This window comes from Rhinoraja longicauda, chromosome 30 (assembly GCF_053455715.1).
Source record: "Rhinoraja longicauda isolate Sanriku21f chromosome 30, sRhiLon1.1, whole genome shotgun sequence".
NCBI lineage: Eukaryota > Metazoa > Chordata > Chondrichthyes > Rajiformes > Arhynchobatidae > Rhinoraja > Rhinoraja longicauda.
This window is the reverse complement of record NC_135982.1, coordinates 8,694,328-8,718,357: the sequence shown is the minus strand read 5'-3', so window position 1 is coordinate 8,718,357 and position 24,030 is coordinate 8,694,328. Positions and strand designations below refer to the sequence as shown.

Genomic DNA, 24,030 nt, shown 5'->3' with positions numbered 1-24,030 from the left:
CAATTTTTACATTTTACCCAGCCAATTAACCTACATACCTGTACGTCTTTGGAGTGTGGGAGGAAACCGAAGATCTCGGAGAAAACCCACGCAGGTCACGGGGAGAACGTACAAACTCCGTACAGACGGCGCCCATAGTCAGGATCGAACCCGAGTCTCCGGCGCTGCATTCGCTGTAAGGCAGCAACTCTACCGCTGCGCCACCGTGACGCCCTGGGACACCCAGCTCTTCAAGATGGTGCCTCTTTAATTGAATTTTAGTTTAGTTTTGAGATACAGGTGTACATATTATGAGAGTAAATGTGGAGATACAGCGTGGTGCTTGCAGAGAACATGCAAACACCACATGGGCAGCAGCCGAGTTCAGGACCAAACTTATGAAGTAGCTGATGATCTGGAGGCTCCTGCCTGTGAGGATGGTGGGAACCGAATCAGAAGCTAGAGCTTCCAAGAGTGAATTGGAAAAACACTAGAAAGAGAGTCTGCAAGGCTGTAGAGTGATCAAATTAAAAATCAGACCATTCGGCCCATCGAGCCCACACCATCCATTAGACATCCATTTAAGCTACGGTGTGATAATCTCACTTTTGTTTTCTCCCCACATTCCCATTTTCTCCCCAGATTCTACTACTCACCTGTACACCGGAATAATTTACATCGTCCAATTGACCTGCTAATTTGTAAGGAAATAGTGGGAGATTGGGATAGGATTAGTCCAGTAGGATCTAGGATCATCTCAAACGCTAAATGGCAGCTTCTGATGCTGGGAAGGGAGAGGGAGTTTCTGGTGAGGACGGGAAGGTTGCGTGTCGGATTGGTTTAGAACACACAGCAGTACAGCACAGGAACAGGCCCTTCAGTACACCATTTCTCTACTGACCATGAGGCCGATCTAAACATCCCATGTACCTACACAAGGTCCCTGACCCTCCAATCTTGCCTGTTCATGTGTCTGTCCGAATGCTTCTTAAACCACTTTGGGCGGCGCAGCTGGTAGAGTTGCTGCCTCACAGCGCCAGAGACCGGGTTCGATCCTGACCTCGGCTGCTGTCTGTGTGGAGTTTGCATGTTCTAACTGTGAGCACGTGTGTTTCCTCCAGGTGCTCCGGTTTCCTCCCACATCCCAAAGACGTGTGGGTTTGTGGGTTAATTGGCCCCTCTGTACATTGCCTAGTGTGCAGGGAGTAGACAACAGACAATAGACAATAGACAATAGACAACAGACAATAGACAATAGACAATAGGTGCAGGAGGAGGCCATTCGGTCCTTCGAGCCAGCACCGCCATTCAATGTGATCATGGCTGATCATTCTCAATCAGTACCCCGTTCCTGCCTTCTCCCCATACCCCCTGACTCCGCTATCCTTAAGAGCTCTATCTAACTCTCTCTTGAATGTATTCAGAGAATTGGCCTCCACTGCCTTCTGAGGCAGAGAATTCCACAGATTCACAACTCTCTGACTGAAAAAGTTTTTCCTCATCTCCGTTCTAAATGGCCTACCCCTTATCCTTAAACTGTGGCCCCTTGTTCTGGACTCCCCCAACATTGGGAACATGTTTCCTGCCTCTAACGTGTCCAACCCCTTAATAATCTTATACGTTTCAATAAGATCCCCTCTCATCCTTCTAAATTCCAGTGTATACAAGCCTAGTCGCTCCAGTCTTTCAACATATGAAAGTCCCGCCATTCCGGGAATTAACCTAGTAAACCTACGCTGCACGTAGTGGATGAGAAAGCGTGAGAACATAGAGCGAGTGTGAACAGGTGACGGATAATCGGCATGGACTCAGTGGGCCGAGGCACCTCTTTCCATGCTGCACCTCCAAAACCTCCATGGCTGCACCTTCCAGGCATCTAGCACTATTCCCCGTGCCGTCTGCCCGCACCGGCCCTTTAGGCCAGATGTAGAAAACATGTAGATGCAGCAGGATGAAGAACTGCAGATGCTGGTTTACACCAAAGGTATATACGGAATGCCGGAGTAACGCAGCGGGTCAGGCAGCATCTCTGGAGGAAAAGGGTGAGTGACGTTTTGGGTCAGGGCTCTGCTTCAGACTGGCCCTACGGCCACTGGACCTGTTTGAAAGCTGCACCCACTGGTAGGGCCATTCTTGAGGTCCTCTCAGTCACAAGCAGCCACCGTGCCATAGGTAGAGAGAACAGAGGCCTCCCCTTGGACCGCCCTAATGAACTTCTGACAGTCTCTGCCTTCAGCAGCCTCTCAATGATTCAATGAAGCTTTATTGTTGCATGCATGCGACCCCTTATGACAATGCATGTGACAGTAAAAAAAGCATTATGGAAGCATTTCATTATGGTGAACCATTAAGGGATGTGGGGAGAAAGCAGGAACGGGGTACTGATTTGGCATGATCAACCATGATCATATTGAATGGCAGTGCTGGCTTCAAGGGCCGAATGGCCTACTCCTGCACCTATGTTCTATGTTTCTATGTTTCATTGTCATATGTGACCACACTGGGCCATGGTTTCCCAGTTTCTCCGGTGATCGGAGACCTTTAGAAACGGTTAGAAAATTAAAAATCATCCAAAGTATTTTTCTGAAGAGGAAACAAAGGAGATTAGCGCGGGCGTCAAGGGTTACGGGGAGAAGGCAGGAGAATGGGGTTGGGCGGGAAAGGTAGATCAGCCATGAGTGAATGGTGGAGTAGACTTGAATGGACTCCCTCCAAGAATTTATGAGCTTACGAACATGATTGAATGTAGGAGATTCTACTCAAATGAAGGGAGACAAGCTGGATGGTCCATTATGTCTGAGATAAAGCAGAGAGGCTGGATGATTCAATTATACCTTCTTGTCTCGTGTACCTAGGTACAATGAAATTCTTTGTTTATTCATACAACCCGGTGAAATCATACAGCAGACCTCACCGAGCCAGCACACAAGGGTTGCAACATTTTGGTGACGCCAGAGTTGCAAAAGGTCACCTAAGAAAAAGGGTAGGGGACGTTTTGGTTCGGGACCCTTCTTCAGACTGTGGCCCTAAGGCCACTGGACCTGTTGGAAAGCCTCTCCACTGCTTAGGGCCATTGTGGAGGTCTTCTACCTGCCGCTGCAGAGTTACACCTCGATTTATTCACAAAATGCTGGAGTAACTCAGCAGGTCAGGCAGCATCTCGGGAGAGAAGGAATGGGTGACGTTTCGGGTCGAGACCCTTCTTCAGACTGATGTCGGGGGTGGGACAAAGGAAGGATATAGGTGGAGACAGGAAGATAGAGGGAGATCTGGGAAGGAGGAGGGGAAGGGAGGGACAGAGGAGCTATCTGAAGTTGGAGAAGTCGACGTTCATACCAGTAAACGTTCATACTGTAAACTGCCCAGGCGAAATATGAGGTGCTGCTCCTCCAATTTCCGGCGGACCTCACTATGGCACTGGAGGAGGCCCATGACAGAGAGGTCAGACTGGGAATGGGAGGGGGAGTCCAGCCGGTCCCAGTGAGGAATCAGGCAGTGGAGTGAAAGACTGAATGTGCTTACATTAGCTCCTCCAGCAGGTCCCCGACTTCCAGATGTTCGCTTGCAGCTGGCACAGCTCTGCTGTGATTCTCTGCAGGCTCAGTAGCCACTTAGTCTTAGATTAGTTTTAGAGATACCGCGTGCAAACAGGCCCTTCGGCCCGCCATGTCTGTGCCGACCAACGATCACCCCATACACTAGCTCCATCCTACACGCTGGTGACTCTTTACCAGAAGTCAATTAACATACAAGCCTGCACACCTTTGGGATGTGGGAGGAAACCGGAGCACCCGGAGAAAACCCACGCGGTCACGGGGAGAACATACAAACTCCATACAGACGGCACCCGTAGTCAGGATGGAACCCGGGTCTCTGGCTCTATAAGGCAGCAACTCTACCGCTGCGCTACCGTGCCGCCCTGCCTAGCCCTGCCTCAAATAGCTTGCCCCTTCCTGCCATCCCCACTCTCCAGCGGTGTTGCCGTGCTCCCTCTCCCCCCACATCCCACCTGCCCGCCCAGAAATCCAAACGGGGCTGTTCCCCGACTAATCACCTTGTCCCCTCACGGACAGACCCCGGGCTGTTATTACTGACATCGTTCTATTTTGCTTTGACTGGGATGAAGGTATTGACAGCTAAGGATGTGATTAATGAAGATTTTCTCCTGTGTTTCCACCCTGTACTTGGCGATAAGCAAGACTTATCTGTCTAAGCTGGTCATCTGTTTGATCCAGACCTCATTGGAGCTGCCAGCTGACTCAGGTACTGGAGTGTTACCATTGCAGACACTCGCTCTGACCTTGGTTTGCCTTTGGGAAGCTCTGGTTTATAGGTCACCCCCTGGCCATCGCAGGTTACCCAGCGAAACGTGACAAGAACTTTGGGGAAAGTTGCTAAGGGGTTTGCCTTTCAGAATTTACTCTGAAATGACCCGTTACACATTGCCTAAGAGGCTTTAGTAGATGATGGAGTAAAATGGTGAGCTTTTGATTAGCGGGCCGGGCCAGTAGTCATTCATGCCTGAGCAAACACCCTTGTGATGGAGCAGCTAATCCTGACGCTTAAAAACAGCCGATCTGTAGAAAGCCCATAAATATTGTGGTCTGCACGCAATGCTGGTTTAAAATTCATGCTTTAACCCTGCGCACCTTTTGCAGTATATCCAGAAAAAAAATAGCACGAGTCAAGCTTGATGCTTCAAAGCCAATATTGACAGTAAACAGAATTTATAATGGAGTCTTTGTAAATGTTTACTGCATTTTGCTAACGAGCGCACCACCAGACTCAGGAACAACTACTCCCCCTCTGTTATCAGGCTTCTGAACAGTCCTTCCACGAGCTAGGTTACAGTCTGATCCACCTCTACCCCATTGTGGACATTGGACTTTGTCCATGGAACTGATGCGAAACAATGCGTAGGAAGGAAATGCAGATGCCAGTTTAAACCGAAGATAGACCCAAAAAGCTGGAGTAACTCAGTAACTGGACAGGCAGCATCTCTGGAGGGCAGGAATGGGTGATGTTTCGGGTCGAGACCCTTCTTCAGACTGGTTAGGGATAAGGGAAACGAGAGCTATAGACGGTGAAGTGGAGAGATAAAGAACAATGAAGGAAAGATGTGCAAAAAAGTAATGATGATAAAGGAAACAGGCCACTGTTAGCTGTTTGTGGGATAGTGCGACTTGGGTGGGGGAGGGATAGAGAGAGAGGGGATGCCATGCCGCACAATGTTGAGAACTATATTCTGCACTGCATCTTTTTTGCTCTACCCTATTGAATTTGAGTTTGGCTTGATTGTATTTATGAATAGAATTATTTGATTTGATTCAATAGCATGCAAAACAAAGCCTTTTTACTGTACCTCAGTGCACAGCCACAGAATAAACGGACGTGCCTTTACAAAAGAGATGAGGAGGAATTTATTTAGTCAGAAGGTCGTGAATCTGTGGAATTCATTGCCACGGGTGACTGATCTGGTTGGATAGCATGCACCTTGGTGTACCTTGGTGGCCATCAGAATAACAAACGCCACTCTGTTTTAGTTTAGAAACACAGCATGAAAACAGGCCACCCAGTCCACGCCGACCAGCGATCACCCACACACTAGTTCTATCCAACACTCTTCTAGGTGAAATTTACAGAGGTCAATTAACCTACCAACCCGTCATGGGGCACGACTTTGGAATGTAGGAGGAAACGGAAGCACCTGGAGAAAACCCAGTCCACAGGGAGAACATAGTCAGGACTGAACCCAGGTCTCTGGCACTCACTGTGAGGCAGCAGCACTACCAGCTGCACTGCACTACTGTGCAGCCCCACTCAGTATTCCACCCCTCTTTCCCTGCTGATTAATTAGCCATGGGCGTCTCTCCAGTTCTCTCGGGAAGCCCTTCTGACTTCCATCACCCTTAGTGCTGTTGCTGTTTGATGGCTAGAGGTTCTACTCGGCTGCTGTTGGTGAATGAACAAATATGGACCAGGACTAGTTGTGGGAGGTCCCATCCACTTCCACTTCAGGTCTACCTACGTTGGTGCATCCGGTCTAAATGTGAAATCAACATTGCACGGAATCATTAAGGTCAGAAGTAATAGGAGCAGAATTAGGCCATTCGGCCCATCAAGTCTACTCTGCCATTCAATCAATAGACAATGGGTGCAGGAGGAGGCCATTTGGCCCTTCGAGCCAGCACCGCCATTCAATGTGATCATGGCTGATCATTCTCAATCAGTACCCCGTTCCTGCCTTCTCCCCATACCCCCTGACTCCGCTATCCTTAAGAGCTCTATCTAACTCTCTCTTAAATGCATTCAGAGAATTGGCCTCCACTGCCTTCTGAGGCAGAGAATTCCACAGATTCACAACTCTCTGACTGAAAAAGTTTTTCCTCATCTCAGTTCTAAATGGTCTACCCCTTATTCTTAAACTGTGGCCCCTTGTTCTGGACTCCCCCAACATTGGGAACATGTTTCCTGCCTCTAACGTGTCCAACCCCTTAATAATCTTATACGTTTCGATAAGATCTCCTCTCATCCTTCTAAATTCCAGTGTATACAAGCCTAGTCGCTCCAGTCTTTCAACATATGAAAGTCCCGCCGTTCCGGGAATTAATCTAGTAAACCGATGCTGCACGCCCTCAAATCATGGCTGATCTATCTCTCCCTCCGAACCCCATTCTCCTGCCTTCTCCCCATAACCTCTGACACCGGTACTAATCACGAATCATCTCAAATTCAGCATTGCTATTTAGCAAAGTACAGCACTGACAGCTGTCTGCGCTGAACGTGATGCCAAGATTAACTAATCTCATCTGCCTGCACAAGGTCCACAACAGTCCATTCCCTGCCTATCCAGCCAGAACAGCGTCCTGCCACCACAAACCTCTGCCTTCTACGAGTAAGCCAGTTCCGAATCCATCTGACCCAGTCTCTGTGAATCCTGTGCAACTTAATCTTCTGGATCAGGCTGTCAAGGGGAACTTTATCAAATGCCGTTCTAAAATCTGTGTAGACGGGATCCACCGCCCAACTCTCCCCGATCACCTTCGTCACCTCCTCAAAACACTCGATCAAGTTAGTCAGATGTGACCGCAACGTACAAATCCGGCAGCACGCACCTCAAACCCAAAAGCTCCAGAGTGTCAGACTAGAATGAGGCCTGAAGAATGAGGTCTGAAGAAGGGTCTCGACCCGAAACGTCACCCATTCCTTCTCTCCCGAGATGCTGCCTGACCTGCTGAGTTACTCCAGCATTTTGTGAATAAATCGATTTGTACCAGCATCTGCAGTTATTTTCTTATAGAATGAGGCCATTTGAGTCTATTCTGCCAAAGAATTTAGTTTAGTTTAGGGATACAGTGCGGATACAGGCCCTTCGGCCCACCGAGTCCGTGCCGACCCGCGACCTCCCCATGCACTAGCACTATCCGACACACAAGGGACTATTTACAATTTTACCAAAGCCAATTAACCTGCAAACCCGCACGTCTTTGGAGTGTGGGAGGAAACTGGAGCTCCCAGGGAAAACCCACGCAGGTCACGGGGAGAACATACAAACTCCGCACAGACAGCACCCGTAGTCAGGATCGAACACGGGTCTCTGGCGCTGTAAAGCTGCAACTATCCGCTACATCACGGTGCCACCAATGCATGTTCATGGTAAATCTGGTGACCTGACAGAGATTCTTTTCTTTGTAATCCTTGATCCTTAAGTTAACAAATAAAATCACTTCAATCTTAGAAACATAGAAACATAGTTGCAGGAGTAGGCCATTCGGCCCTTTGAGCCAGCACAACCGTTCAATATGATCGCGGCTGATCATCTCAAATCAGTGCCCCGTTCTTGCTTTTTCCCCATATCCCTTGATTCTGTTAGCCCTAAGAGCTATATCTAACTCTCACTTGAAAACATCCAGTGAATTGGCCTCCACTGCCTTCTTTGGCAGAGAATTCCACAGAGTCACAACTCTCTGGGTGAAAACATTTTTTCCTTATCACAGTCCTAAATGGCCTACCCCTTTTTCTTAAACTGTGACCCCTGGTTCTGGACTCCCACAACATGGGGAACATTTTTCCTGCATCTAGCCTGTCCAATCCCTTAAGAATTTTCAGGAAATTCAACCTTTCCTGAATTCAACAGGTATATGTTTTTATTAAGATCTCCTCTCATCCTTCTAAATTCCAGTGAATCCCAGATGTATGATAAACAATTGGCCTGGCATTAACTATTGTCTGAAGAAGAGCTTTCCAAATTTCTCCGACCCTCAGTCTACACGTTGATCTGTTTGCCGACTGCCTCTGGTGGTCCCAGACTCAGTAGTAATGGCTTCTTATGGCAGATGCAAACTGACTCAGAATGACAGAATATATCAGAGTCATTGAGCCATAGAGCAGAGAAACAGGCCCTTCAGCCCTTTAGTCCATGCCGACCAAGATATCTCCGATACACTGTGTAGGAAGGAACTGCAGATGCTGGTTGACACCCAAGATGGTCACAAAGCGCTGGAACAACTTGGCGGGTCAGGCAGCGTCTCTGGAGAAAAGAAGCGGATCGTTTCAGGGCGGAAGCCTTCCTCGGACCCATTCCGTCACCTGTTCCTTTTCTCCAAAGATGCTGCCTGACCCACTGATGCTGCCTGACTCTGCTTTCCTGCCACACCCCGGACATATAGGTTTGTAGGTTAATTTGGCGTTGGTTAAAAAAAATTGTAAATTGTTCCCAGTGTGTGTAAGATAATGCTAGTGTGCGGGGCTCGCTGGTCGGAGCAGACTCGATGGGCCAAAGGGCCTGTTTCCGCGCTGTATCTCTAAACTAAACTAAACTAAACTCACAAAATGCTGGAGTAACTCAGCAGGTCAGGCAGCATCTCAGGAGAGAAGGAATGGGAGACGTTTCGGGTCAAGACCCTTCTTCAGACTGATGTCAGGGGGGCGGGACAAAGGAAGGATATAGGTGGAGACAGGAAGATAGAGGGAGAACTGGGAAGGGGAAGGGAAGAGAGGGACAGAGGAACTATCTAAAGTTGGAGAGGTCAGTGTTCATTCCGAAAGATATGAGGTGCTGTTCCTCCAATTTCCGGTGGGCCTCACTATGGCACTGGAGGAGGCCCATGACAGAAAGGTCGGACTGGGAGTGGGAGGGGGAGTTGAAGTGCTTGGCCACCGGGAGATTAGGTTGGTTAAGGCGGACTGAGCGAAGGTGTTGAGCGAAACGATCGCCGAGCCTGCGTTTGGTTTCGCCGATGTAAAGAAGTTGACATCTAGAGCAGCGAATACAAAAGATGAGGTTTGAGGAGGTGCAGGTGAACCTCTGTCTTGGAGGTTCTTGGGTCCTTGGATGGAGTTGAGGGGGAGGTAAAGGGACAGGTGTTGCATCTCGTGCGGTTGCAGGGGAAAGTGCCCGGGGATGGGGTGGTTTGGGTAGGAAGGGACGAGTGGACCAGGGAGTTACGGAGGGAACGGTCTCTGCGGAACGCAGAAAGGGGAAGGGATGGGAAGATGTGGCCGGTAGTGGGGTCCCGTTGGAGGTGACGGAAATGTTGGAGGATGATTTGTTGGATACGCTGGCTGATGGGGCGGAAGGTGAGAACGAGGGGGATTCTGTCCTTGTTGCAAGTGGGGGGAGGGGGAGCAAGAGCGGAGCTGCGGGATGTAGAAGAGACCCTAGTGAGAGCCTCATCTATAATGGAAGAGGGGAAGCCCCGTTTCCTGAAGAATGAGGACATCTCTGACGCCCTAGTGTGAAACACCTCATCCTGGGCGCAGATGCGGCGTAGACGGAGGAATTGGGAGTAGGGGATAGACTTTTTGCAGGAGACCGGGTGGGAAGAAGTGTAGTCCAGATAGCTGTGCGAGTCAGTGGGTTTATTGTAGATGTCAGTCACTAGTCTGTCTCCTGTGATGGAGATGGTGAGGTCCAGAAACGGGAGGGAGATGTCGGAGATAGTCCAAGTATATTTAAGAGCAGGATGGAAATTGGTAGTGAACACTTCACTACTAATTTCCATCCATGACTTCATACACTTCACTACCTATTTCCATCCTGCTCTTAAATATACTTAAAAATACCTCATATTGCGCTTGGGCAGCTTGCAGCCCAGCTGTATGAACATTGACTTCTCCAGCTTTAGATAGTTCCTCTGTCCCTCTCTTCCCCTCCTCCTTCCCAGTTCTCCCTCTATCTTCCTGTCTCCACCTATATCCTTCCTTTGTCCCGCCCCCCCCCTGACATCAGTCTGAAGAAGGGTCTCGACCCGAAACGTCTCCCATTCCCTCTCTCCTGAGATGCTGCCTGACCCGCTGAGTTACTCCAGCATTTTGTGAATAAATACCTTCGACTTGTACCAGCATCTGCAGTTATTTTCCTAAACTAAACTCACAGTACATCTTCCTCTTAGTGCTGGGGGAGGCAGAGAGTTTTGGTTTGTTCTTGTACCGAAGCACAAGCCAAGAGAAGGATAATTCTGAAGTAAGAGGACCTTAAACAAAGTAATTAGCAGTGGAAAAGAGCTTTCTTCCCCGTTCCAGCATAAAAGCTGCTGGATCATTTGCTAAGCTGTATTAAATAGAGAATAATGGCTACCTGTGTGTGATTACAAGACAGTAATCTCGCTGAGCTGGGCAGATGATGTCATAAGCCATAAGGGTGAGTTTATAACCATCATCTCCAAACGTGCGATTGTCGGCTTGAACTCATCTCAAGGAAAGTAGGTCTTTATGATTTATACTTGTACGTTGAAATTATTTTTGCAGTCACGCGATTTGTGCAAGATTGTGATATATCACAGGCAACGTATGGAGTTTTAATGTTTGATTACTGGGAAATAATATGGTTAGTATATATTACTATCAGTACCCATATCACTGGTATAGCTTTTTCTATCTGCTGCATGAATACGTTCTAATATGTACTGAGGTTGAAATGTTAACGTACGGCCTAGTGGCGTGGCAGTAGAGCTACTGCCTTACAGCGCCAGAGACACGGGTTCGATCCTGACTACGGGTGCCGTCTGTACCGGTCTGTACGTTCTCCCCGTGACTGCATGAGTTGTCTCTGGGTGCTCCGGTTTCCTCCCGCACTCCAAAGGCATGCAGGTTAGTAGGTTAATTGGCTTCCGTAAGTTGTAAATTGTCCCTGGTGTGTAGGATAGAGCTATTGTACGGGGTGATCGGTGGCTGGTTGGTGCGACTCGGTGGGCTGAAGGGCCTGTTTCTGCGCTGTCTCTCTAAAGTCTAAAGTAAAGTTTAACGCTGTGCTCTCCGTTCCAGCTCTATGTTCCTGTAGAATAAACGGAAATTAATTTCATTAGTATTGTGCAGAGTCTTAGGAAGTCTAATATGTACTAATTTTTAAATATTAGAGCTTTTTATTTGCTTGTAGCAAAGGTGCAAGAAATTATTCTTAATAGTTTAGTTTAGTTTAGAGATACAGCACGAAACAGGCCCTTCGACCCACCGGGTCCACGCCGACCAGCGATCCCCGCACATTAACGCTATCCTACACCCACTAGGGACAAATTTTACATTTGCCCAGCCAATTAACCTACAAACCTGTACGTCTTTGGAGTGTGGGAGGAAACCGAAGATCTCAGAGAAAACCCATGCAGGTCACGGGGGGAATGGACAATCTCTGGTACAGACAGCACCTGTAGTCGGTATCGAACCCGGGTCTCCAGGGCTGCATTCGCTGTAAGGCAGCAGTTCTACTGATGCGCCACCGTGGCCGCTAATGTGTTGGGCATAGCTAGCATCTTCACTGCCCGCTAATGTGTTAGGCATAGCTAGCATCTTCACTGCCCGCTAATGTGTTAGGCATAGCTAGCATATTCACTGCCCGCTAATGTGTTAGGCATAGCTAGCATATTCACTGCAACTCCCTGCTGACATTTCTCAGAATATTTTTTGCATATTTTTCGTACATAACAATGAACTTGAGAAAGATCCCATCTGGGCGATTTATTGTAGAAGGTGTTAAAATAAGGCCTTTGTCATTTCTTTCGAAATGCTTACGCTTTTCATCTTAGCAAAACAAAGCATACTGCTTTTAAACTGTTTCGTAAATTAACGTAATGTCCTGTGGTTCCCACTCCTTAAAGGCTTACGTAGCTGGAGTTGAGGGTATGATTCATATGCAGTCGAGGGCAGATCATGTTATAGAAGATTAGAATACTAACAGTTGATGAAGCATTGTCCCCTGTCAGTGGTGAATTAAAGCTCAGTTTTCTTCCTGTAATTCCAATGGAAAGACAGACTGTGTTTCATTAGGCGGGGACTGTGGAACATTGACAGGAGATTCTGCAGGAGTTTTCTTCCCCCTTGTTGAGCGTGCTGGTCTTGTGGTCACTCTCACTCTGTCAGCCTCCTGTTTAAAGGGGCCGCACAAAGTTTCTGGCTTGCAGGATTTTGTGCAGTCAAAGCTGGACAAAGGTTGCTTCGATCTGACCTTGTGTGCAGCTGAGTACCGCGGGTAAGAAAGGCAAGTACGATGAATGAAACCTGGCCGTTGTCCCAGACTGACCGTGTGCCGCTGTTTATGTTATAGACGGGGAGAGATCGCTTGTCCATAAGGCGAGCAGACAGTTTCATTACCGAGTTGGAAAAACTAAACTAAACTCGAAGTTTATTCTTTTTGTTTTGCAAATCAATAAAAAAGAGCAGTTAATTTTCACTTTATTAAATGGATTGTAGGTTGTTCTCACTCTTGTTGTGCAAGTAGGCTCATGTACCTGAGTGGATGTGGTGTGCATCTCTGTATTAAAGTTACTAATCAGGTGATAAAAAACCTGGGTGGCACGGTGGCGCAGCAGGTAGAGTTGCAGCCTCAGAGACCCGGGTTCGATCCTGGCCTCCGGCGCTGTCTGTGTGGAGCTTGCACGTTCTCCCTGTGACCACGTGGGTTTCCTTCGGGTGCTCGGATTTCCTCCCACATCCCAAGGATGCGCGGGTGTGTAGGTTAATTTTCCTCTGTAAATGGCCCCGGGTGTGTGGGGAGTGAGTGACGATGAGAAAAGGGGGATAACATAGAACTAGTGTGAGCGGGTGATCGATGGTCAATGGGACTGTGGGCCGAAGGGCATCTTTCCATGCTGTATCTCTAAACGAAATGAATGACTCATCATATGACAGGTACTTGTCGGTGTCCCAACTACAAATGGTGAAGTAACAGCCTAACCTCCCTGTTACAAATACTGCTGGACTTAGCCTTGCTTAAAGGTGTTATAGACAATAGACAATAGGTGCAGGAGGAGGCCATTCGGCCCTTCGAGCCAGCACTGCCATTCAATGTGATCATGGTTGATCATTCTCAATCAGTACCCAGTTCCTGCCTTATCCCCATACCCCCTGACTCCGTTATCCTTAAGAGCTCTATCTAGCTCTCTCTTGAATGCATTCAGAGAATTGGCCTCCACTGCCTTGTGAGGCAGAGAATTGCACAGATTCACAACTCTCTGACTGAAAAGGTTTTTCCTCATCTCAGTTCTAAATGGCCTACCCCTTATTCTTAAACTGTGGCCCCTTGTTCCGGACTCCCCCAACATTGGGAACATGTTTCCTGCCTCTAACGTGTCCAACCCCTTAATAATCTTATACGTTTCGATAAGATCTCCTCTCATCCTTCTTTTTACAGGGGCACCTGGTATTTGAGTGACACGGTTGGTTGGCGCAGCTGGTGGAGTTGCTGCCTCACAGCACCAGAGACCAGGGTTGGATCCTGACCTGGGGGTGCTGTCTGTTTGCGTGGAGTTTGCACGCTCTCCCTGTGAGTGCGTGGGTTTTCTGTGGGTGCTCCTGTTTCCTCCCACGTCTGAGAGGTTTGCCACGCGAGTTGCTTCTGCTGTGGAGATAAAGGATAGAGTGTGGTGGGGAGGAGGGAGAGGGGGGGAGGGAGGAAGTTGATGGGAATGTGGAGAAAATGAAAAACAAAAGGATTATGTAGGATTAATGTAAATGTGTTCTTGACGATTGGCGTGGATGTAATGGGATGAAAAATTGTCTTTCCACGACTCAATTTAATTGTTTACAGAGCTGCTATGTGTGAATAGATTGTACCTACAATCCCATGCATTAGATCATTTCAGTCTGTATTCCCTCTGCATGGTTTAGAGCATGTGAATGGTTTCCACTCTTAACTTGTCACGGGGCTTTGAGGAGAGAGAGGCTAAGTTGGAACACGCTGCCAGGGGTGGTGATGGAGGCTGATGAGATAGTGGCGTTTAACAGACTTTTAGACAGGCACAAGATGGACACAAAAAGCTGGAGTAACTCAGGGGGACAGGCAGCACCTCTGGAGAGAAGGAATGGGTGACCTTTCGGGTCGGGACCCTCCTGCAGGCAGGCACATGTATACGCAGGGAGTGACAATAGACAATAGACAATAGGGGCAGGAGGAGGCCATTCGGCCCTTCGAGCCAGCACCGCCATTCAATGTGATCATGGCTGATCATTCTCAATCAGTACCCCGTTCCTGCTTTCTCCCCATACCCCCTGACTCCGCTATCCTTAAGAGCTCTATCTAGCTCTCTCTTGAATGTATTCAGAGAATTGGCCTCCACTGCCCTCTGAGGCAGAGAATTCCACAGATTCACAACTCTCTGACTGAAAAAGTTTTTCCTCATCTCTGTCCTAAATGGCCTACCCCTTATTCTTAAACTGTGGCCCCTGGTTCTGGACTCCCCCAACATTGGGAACATGTTTCCTGACTCTAATGTGTCCAACCTCTTAATAATCTTATACGTTTACGAGTGGAGGCATATGGGACATGTGTGGGGAGAGGACATGAGTTTAATTCGGCATCATGCTCATCACAGACAATGTGGGCTGAAGAGTCTGTTCCTGTGCTGCGCTGTTCTATGTTCTGTCTTCTCTTGCTGTTGCATTTGACGATCCTCGTGCTGTACACAGTGGTTTGATTATGAAGCTGTGGCGCAGGCACTGAAAATGCGGTTTTATTATCTTGTTAATGGCAACTTTCCAGCAGCTTTCCTTTGCTGGATAAAGGAAGATCCTTTATATAATTGATGAGACGCTGAGGTACAGCTTGAAAAGGCAGGAACATTACCTTGAAATGCCTGTCCATCTGCTGATTGTTAATTACGATGTTTCCGGTGAGCCACTTTATTTGCGAGAGCATTTCTTAACTCCTTGATTGCCGGTCAGAAGCAGGCAAGCACTTGGTTTATCGTTGTTGACCAACGATCTTCATAAGTGTAAGAAAATAACTGCAGATGCTGGTACAAATCGAAGGTATTTATTCACAAAATGCTGGAGTAACTCAGCAGGTCAGGCAGCATCTCGGGAGAGAAGGAATGAAGAAGGGTCTCGACCCGAAACGTCACCCATTCCTTCTCTCCTGAGATGCCGCCTGACCTGCTGAGTTACTCCAGCATTTTGTGAATAAATACCAACGATGTTCATAAACACTCATTATGAATTCACAAGGCCACACAGTGGCGCAGCTGGTAGAGCCACTGCCTCCCGGCGCCAGAGACCCAAGTCTGATCCTGACCTCGGGTGCTGTCTGTGTGGAGTTTGCACGTTCACCCCGTGACCACATGGGTTTGATCTGAGTGCTCCCGCATCCAAAAGTCGTGTGGGTTTGTGGTAATTGGTCCTCTGTAAATTGCCCAGTGTGCAGGGAGTGGATGCGAATGTGGGATAACATAGAACGAGTGTGAACAAGCGATCTAAAAGTCTAAAGTAAGGAGACAGTATGTGCCTGTGCTCACATGTTAAAGTCTAGAGGAATTTAGTGATAGGAGTGAATGGCTTTGTTTTTTTTTTTTTTTTTTTTTTTTTTTTTTTTTTTTTTTTTTTTTAAATAAAATTTTATTGGGGATAGGTACATAACCTGTTTACATCTTTACAGTCATACATTGTTGAATTGATAATATTGTCAATTATTATTATATACCTTTTACCCCTTTTTTTTAATTTATTTTATATAAACTAAATAAAGCTAACGAAGTAGATGAAGTGAAGAAAGAAAAGAGAGAGAAGAAAACTAAAAACAAAAACCAATTTAAAAGAAAAAATAACTAAAAACAAAAAAAAAAATAAAAATAAGGAAAAAATTAGTTAAAGAAGCATGGAAAAATTTATTAAAATAACAAAAACTTCATTCGAGATATATTCGTACATTCCAAAGTATAGCATTTCATTCATTCTTTAGTCCGAGTGCTAGTCAGGTTCCTGTGCTGAACTATTCTGACCCTTTAAGTAATCAATAAAAGGAGACCATGTTTCAATGAATAATTCCTGTTTGTCCAACAGGGAAAATCTGATTCTTTCCACGTTTAAGGTCTCCGTCATTTCTATAATCCACATTTTAATTGTGGGGGCCGTAGGGCCTTTCCAAAATTTTAGAATTAATTTTTTTCCTGTTATTAAACTATAATCAATAAAGTTTTTTTGTGTTGTTCTGAATGTTTTATTTAATTCTAATTCTAATATTCCGAGTATAATTAATTTTGGATCTGGGTCCAATTGTGTGCTGGTTATTTTAGATATTATACTAAAAATATTTACCCAAAATTTTTTAATTTTTATACAGTTTGCAAACATATGAGATAATGTAGCTTCTAAATGTTGACATTTATCACATTTAGGTGAAATATGTTGGAAAATTTTATGTAGTTTTGTTTTGGAATAATGTAACCTATGTAATACTTTAAATTGTATTAGAGAATGTCTGGCGTTTAGTGAACACTGATCTATATGTTGCAAACTTTCTTCCCAAGTATCTTTCGTTATTACTTGATTTAATTCTTTTTCCCATTTTTGTCTATATAAATCCGTAGAAGGCATGTCACTGTCTAATAAAATATTATATATATAAGATATTAATTTTTCTGTATTAGGATGTTTGTTCCAACATTCGTCAAGAATTTCTGAATTTCTAATCTGAAAATTTTGGGAGTTCGACTTTACGTAATCTCTAAGTTGAAGATATCTGAAATAATCATTTCCACGAAGACCATAAATCTGTTGACCTCGGGTGCTGTCTGTGTGGAGTTTGCACGTTCACCCCGTGACCACATGGGTTTGATCTGAGTGCTCCCGCATCCAAAAGTCGTGTGGGTTTGTGGTAATTGGTCCTCTGTAAATTGCCCAGTGTGCAGGGAGTGGATGCGAATGTGGGATAACATAGAACGAGTGTGAACAAGCGATCTAAAAGTCTAAAGTAAGGAGACAGTATGTGCCTGTGCTCACATGTTAAAGTCTAGAGGAATTTAGTGATAGGAGTGAATGGCTTTGTAACATAATTAATTTTCTAGCAGTACTAAATTTCATTTGGGAGCTAGGTTCTCCTTTTGATTGTCATTTCCAGTTGTGCATCTTAATCTAATCTGCACTAATCTGGTATTTGAAATTATTAGGCTATTTCAAAGGATAAAAATAATCGGATGGTTTTAAAAGTGCCGCTGTGTTATTCAAATGTGCTTTGACAAGTTTGCAACCATGGCAATAAGATGGATGATGCACAGGGACGGGGGATAAGCAAAAGTTATATTAAAATAAAATCCCCAGTGTAAAGACAGGCAGTTTCTAAGTAATTTTACCCAGTGCTAATATCTGTCGAATGACTGGAATTGCTTGCAGTCAACTCCCGATCACTCCCTTTATTTTTGCCCAGATACAATATCAATTTAGAGATGAAAACCAACTGTATGAAGGTTTGAATTGAAGAGGATCCAACTATTTATTCTCAGTAATCAAAAGCAGCCTTGGAATGAAACTCTGTAAATTTCATTTTAACGTTGGTTTAGTTTTAGTTTTAGAGATACAGCATGGAAACAGGCCCTTCGGCCCACAGTGCCTGCATCGTCCAGCGATCTCCTGTACACCAGGTCTGTCCTACACATGAGGGACAATTTACAAAAGCTAATTATCCTACTAACCTGCACATCTTTGGAATTATGGGAGGAAACCAGAGCACACGGAGAAAACCCACGTGGTCCCGGGGAGAACGTGCAATAGACAATAGGTGCAGGAGGAGGCCATTCGGCCCTTCGAGCCAGCACCGCCATTCAATGTGATCATGGCTGATCATTCTCAATCAGTACCCCGTTCCTGCCTTCTCCCCGTACCCCCTGACTCTGCAATCCTTAAGAGCTCTATCTAGCTCTTTCTTGAATGCATTCAGATAATTGGCCTCCACTGCCTTCTGAGGCAGAGAATTCGACAGATTCACAACTATCTGACTGAATAAGTTTTTCCTCATCTCCGTTCTAAATAGCCTACCCCTTATTCTTAAACTGTGGCCCCTGGCTCTGGACTCCCCCAACACTGGGAACATGTTTCCTGCCTCTAACGTGCCCAACCCCTTAATAATTTTATACGTTTCGATAAGATCCCCTCTCATCCTTCTAAACTTTATATAGACAGCACCCGTAGTCAGGATCGAACCCAGGTCTCTGGCGCTGTGAGGCAGCAGCTCTACCACTGCGCCCCAAAGGTCATGATGGGTCATTTACGCCGTAGAGATCGACGTACCGGCCGCCGATCTCCCATTCGCACGAGTTCTATGTCAGGGCAGTTTCGCTTCCCACACACTAGGGGCAATTTTGCAGAAACCAATTCACCTACAAACCCGCACGTCTTTGGGATGTGGGAGGAAACCGGAGCACCCGGAGAAAACCCACACAGTCACGGGCAGAGCACACAAACTCCGTACAGACAGCATCCGTGATCGGGAACGAACCCGGGCCTCTGGCGCGGTGGGGCAGGAGCTCTACCAGCAGCGCCACCGGGCCGTCCTTTGGATAGGTACATTGGTGGGAAAGGTTTAGAGGGATCTACAGACAGGTGGGACTAGTGGAGATGCTCCAAGCAATATATAGTCCTAGTCTGCTCAACCTCTCCCTGCAGCTCAGGCCCTCAAGTCCTGGGGAACATCCTCGTGTACAAGAGAAATGAGTGCATCTGAAGATGGACACAAAAAACTGGAGAAACTCAGCGGGACGGGCAGCATCACTGGAGAGAAGGAATGGGTGACGTTTGGGGTCGAGACCCTTCAGACCCATCAGGGTCACTGAAGATGTCAGAGTCGGAACAGCAGATTTCGCGATGCATCCTCTTATGCTGGTGTCTAGTTATTGATTATAACATAATTAGGAATGATTAATAACTCCCTTTGAATTAATCTCTTAAACTTCTAAAAAAACACTGTGCATTAACACATGCAACTTGCCAGCTCAGGAGAGATAAGGAGTGAAATTGTTCGGCATGTACGTCTTAGCAGAGTTTTCTTCAAGCCAATTTTTTTTTGTTAAGATACTTTATGGAATTAATGGATGTTTACAATCCTCGCAGACGTCCTGATTGGGAGACGGATTTGTCGGCTAGTGTACTGGAGCAGGCTGTTTGCTCACGAGGGACAGATGGGGTTGGGGGGGGGGGGGGGGGGGGAGGAAGGGAAGGGGGGGAGGGGGGTTTGGTGAGTTGTTTAAGTGAAGTCTTGTTGTCTGGCAAACTGTGTGTGGGTGTGCTGTAAATCCACAGACAGACAATACTTAAAGCGTGCCTAATGTCTGGCATCTTTCTGACACCATCTTATCTGATTAGCAGAGATAGGCAGTAGATTAAAACTCTCCTCCAGTTGGATCAGTGTTGGGTGGGGGGGGGGGGGGAGAGAGAGGGAGCGGGTGGGTGGGGTGGAGGAAGTTTAAACTCCCGCACGGGAAAGCACCCGTAGTCAGGATCGAACCCGGGTGTCTGGCGCTGTCAGGCAGCAGCTCTACCGTTGCGCCACCGTGCCGTCCTTTGCATTGGTAGGGGGGGGAAGGGGGGGGGGGGGTAGGGGAGCTCACAGTTTACATTGACAAACCAGTTATTGTGCGATGCCCGTGAGCTGTATGATCGGTGGCATCTTAGGGTCGATTATTCCCATTCCAAAACTTCCTACTCATTTTAGTTTTAGCGATACAGCGCGGAAACTGGCCTATTGGCCCACCGACTCTGCACTGACCAGCGATCACCCCATACACTAGCACTACCCTACACACTAGGGGCATTTTACAGATGCCAATCAACCTACAAACCCGCACGTCTTTGGAATATGGGAGGAAACCGGAGCACCCGGAGGAAACCCACGCGGTCACAGGGAGAGCGTACAAACTCCGTACAGACAGCACCTGTGGTCAGGATCGAACCCGGGCCTCTGGCGCTGTGAAACAGCAACTCCACCGCTGTGCCACTGTGTCGCCCGTGTGTTCTTCTCCCTCAATATGTTGGCATGGAGAATGGATAAAGGGTTTTAAACGAACCATTAAATTAGAGGTGTTTATTCACAAAATGCTGGAGTAACTCAGCAGGCCAGGCAGCATCTCGGGAGAGAAGGAATGGGCGACGTTTCGGGTCGAGACCCTTCTTAGAGATAGGTTCGTAGCAGTAATAGGACCAGTTGACAGCTTAATAATATTCAGGCCAGGCTTTGTTAGAAAAGATCACCTGAGGATTAGATGCACATAGGATTGATTGAGTTGCTTGAGGAGCCTATAAAGTGCCTAAAGGCTTCTTGCACCGACCGTTGTGTGTTTACAGAGCAAGGTTGAAAGGATTTCACTTCATTGCCAACTGATAGCATCAGGGGAGTTCAGACCCATCAGCTCGGTGGGCAGGGTTGTTGAGTGACTTGGCCGATCTTGCTAACTCTCTCCCTGTTCTCCTCCTGCAGCCGTGACAGTGACCTCTCCACCATCATTTCCAACTTGCACCAGAGCAGGCAGCTCGTTATGCCCGAGAGTCAGAGTCGGAATGAAATAAAGAGGAACGGCGTGGACTTGCTCCCAGGGCAGGCGGGTGAGTTCACAAAGTGTCATGGCCGCCTCTCGATACTAGTCTCCGGTACCCACGGCAACGGGGGGCTTTGGAAGCAAATGTTGCCGGTTTCATGATAAGGAAGATCTTTGCAATTTGGGGGGTGGCACGGTGGGGTTGCTGCCTCACAGCGCCAGAGACACGGGTTCGATCCTGACTACGGGTGCTGTCTGCACGGAGTTTGCACGTTCTCCCTGCGATAGTGTGGGTTTTCTCCGGGTGCTCCTGTTTCCTCCCACGCTCCAAAGACGCACAGGTTTGCAGGTTAATTGGCTTTGGTAAAAAAAAAGTAAATTGTCCCTCGTGTGTGTGTGGGATGGTCAGTGTGCGGGTCAATGTTCCTAGTGTGTACTGGGTGATCGATGGTCGACACGGACTCAGTGGGTTGAATGGCCTGTTTCTCTCAACTAAACTTAACTCATCTGAAGGGAACCAACCTCAGGAGGATGCAGGAGGCCCATAGATTCCTTTCACAGCTGCCGTTGTCGAGCGGAACCATGTTAAAGTGTGAGAGGCTTGGATACCATGGAGGGGGATAGAGTCACAGTGCTGATACAGCATGGAAACAGGCCCTTCGGCCCACCTCCTCCATGCCAACCGAGGGCTATTGGGCTAGACCCATTTGCCTGCATTCGACCCATAAACTCTTCCTATCCATAGTTCTGTCTAAATGTTTTTTTCAAGGTCCTAATTGTATCTGCATTTGGCCCGTTCGCCCTCTAATTCCTTCCTATCCATATACCTGTCCAAATTACTTTAAAAACTCCTTAATTGTGTCTGCATTTGGCCCATAGTCCGCTAAACCTCACTTGTCCTTTTATTTGTCCAAATGTCTTTTAAAATTCATAATTGTGCCTGCCTCTCTAGTTTCTTTTGGCAGCACTTTCCAAATACGAACTGCCCTCTGAGTGAAAAAGCTGCCCCTGACGTCCCTCTTAAATTTCTCCCCTCTCACCTTAAGCATTTGGCCTCTAGTTTTAGAATCCTCTACGCTGGGGAGAAAGACTGTGAGCGTCCATCTTATCCATGCCCCTCACGATCTGAAACACCTCAATAAGGTCACCCCTCAGCCTCTTACACTCTCAAAGGTCAAAGCCCTGCATTTGATAGGGTTCTTTAATAGCTGAGGCTGATTGCGCAGGTGTGTAAAGCACACACGCAAGGGTCCAGATGTAAGACCACATGTGCTCAGACATGCGTGCATCTACATAGATGCTTATAGCACACTAATCTGCATTCATCTATGTGCACCAAGTTTAGAGAGTTGCAGTGTGGAAACAGGCCCTTCGGCCCACCGAGTCCACGCCGACCAGAGATCACCCCGTACACCATGCACTCTCCTGCACGCCCTGGGACAATTTTACGGAAGCCAGATATCCTACAAACCTGTACGTCTTAAGGATGAGTGAGGAGACCGGGGCAGCCGGAGAAAACCCACGGTGACAGTGAGAACGTACAATCTCCGTACAGACAGCACCCGTACAGACGTTTCGTCACCCGTTCCTTCTCTCCTGAGATGCTGCCTGACCCGCTGAGTTACTCCAGCATTTTGTGTCTACCTTCAATTTGAACCAGCATCTGCAGTTATGAGACTGAAGAAGGGTCTCGACCCGAAACATCACCCATTCCTTCTCTCCTGAGATGCTGCCTGACCCGCTGAGTTACTCCAGCAAATTTGTGTCTACCTTCGATTTGAACCAGCGTCTGCAGTTATTTTCCTGCACTCGTAGTCAGGATCGAACCCGGGTCTCTGGCGCCGTGAGGCAGCAACTCTGCCGCTGCGCCACCGCGCACCGCCCTTAATGTGACAGGGGTCAGGAAGTAGAGGTACTTTCAGAGGTACTGACTTAGTCGCACGATCTGCAGCCTCTGCTGAGATCTACAGCTCAACCAATGCACTGTCATTCTGACACACCACATGCCAGCACCACGAGCTACCGACGGAGTTTTAACACTTTGTAGACTTAACCGCAGCGTGTGGCTGCAGAAAGGAAGTCACTCCCTACTATTTGCTGCATTGTGACTTCCACAGGTAAGATATTCTCCTTCAACTATGGTGTTTCTGCTCAAAGTAACACCTGCAAACATCTTGAGATAAACCTCTATTTTTCGTAAAAACGGAGTGCATTTATGCGTTGATCGGATGGGATGACTTTTATTTTTGTAAGCCAAATCAAGATACTTTGAAAAATGCAAAACACTTTATTCTGACTAACCTATGTTTTTTTTTTAAAATTGCGTTCGCCTGAGCTGTGTTTTTAAAATAAGACTTGTTCATTTGTATAAAGTAGTGCAAAGCAAGGAGCCAGCGGTAGAGTTGCTGCCTCACAGAGATAGAGACCTGGGTTTGATCCTGGCTATGGGTGCCGTCTGTACGGAGTTTGTACGTTCTTCCTGTGACCATGTGGGTTTTCTCCGGGTGCTCCGGTTTCCACCCACACTCCAAAGACGTATAGGTTTTTAGGTTAATTGGCTTCGGTAAAATTGTAAATTGTGCAGGCTTATTCGTTTTAACTGGCTCCATCCTTTTTGCAGTAGTTAAAGGAGGTGCTCTCCTTTTAACCCCTGGAAAAGATCAGGTATAAACCGTGCAAGGCCTGCGGAAACTTTGTTCTGACCTGGAACCATTTTATAGATTTTATTAAAGATTTCTCCTTTAACTGAAAATATTGTCTACACAGTCATAATCATTTATTTATATTTGTATGCTGCTGTTGCTAACAAGTAACATTTGAACACAAAGACTCTTTTTTTTTTTTTTTTTTTTTTTTTTTTTTTTTTTTTTTTTTGAGCCTTGGGGATGGGGAGGGGGGTATATATGACTTTTACTGTCCTGTATTGTTTGTTGGTGTAAAAAACATCTTTTAAATTGTAAATTGTCTCTAGTGTGTGGGATAGTGCGAGTGTACAGGTTGATTGCAGGTCGGCATGGACTTGGTGGGCTGAAGGGCCTGTTTCCACACTGCATTTTTAGTCTAATGTTTGATTAACCCTGCTAGAATGGGCAAGGGGTTGAGAGAGGGGTGAGGTGGGCAGTGGCAGAGGGTGGTGAGTCGGGGGGAAATAAGGTTTGTTTAGATTTTTTGTTTTAGAGATACAGCGCAGAAACAGGCCCTTCGGCCCACCGAGTCCGCACCGACCAGCGATCCCCGCACACTAACGCTGTCCCACACACACTAGGGACAATTTACATTTATACCAAGTCAATTAACTTACAAACCTGTACGTCTTTGGAGT

General features: G+C 46.9%; 1 protein-coding gene across 1 annotated transcript in view; it reads left to right on the top strand.

Moving 5' to 3' along the window:
* Window positions 1-24,030, top strand: part of samd11 (sterile alpha motif domain containing 11) — a 294,059-nt gene that overhangs the window by 135,569 nt on the left and 134,460 nt on the right. The window contains 1 exon segment of the mRNA XM_078425233.1: window positions 20,651-20,775. Within this exon segment, the coding sequence (XP_078281359.1) occupies window positions 20,651-20,775 (125 nt within the window).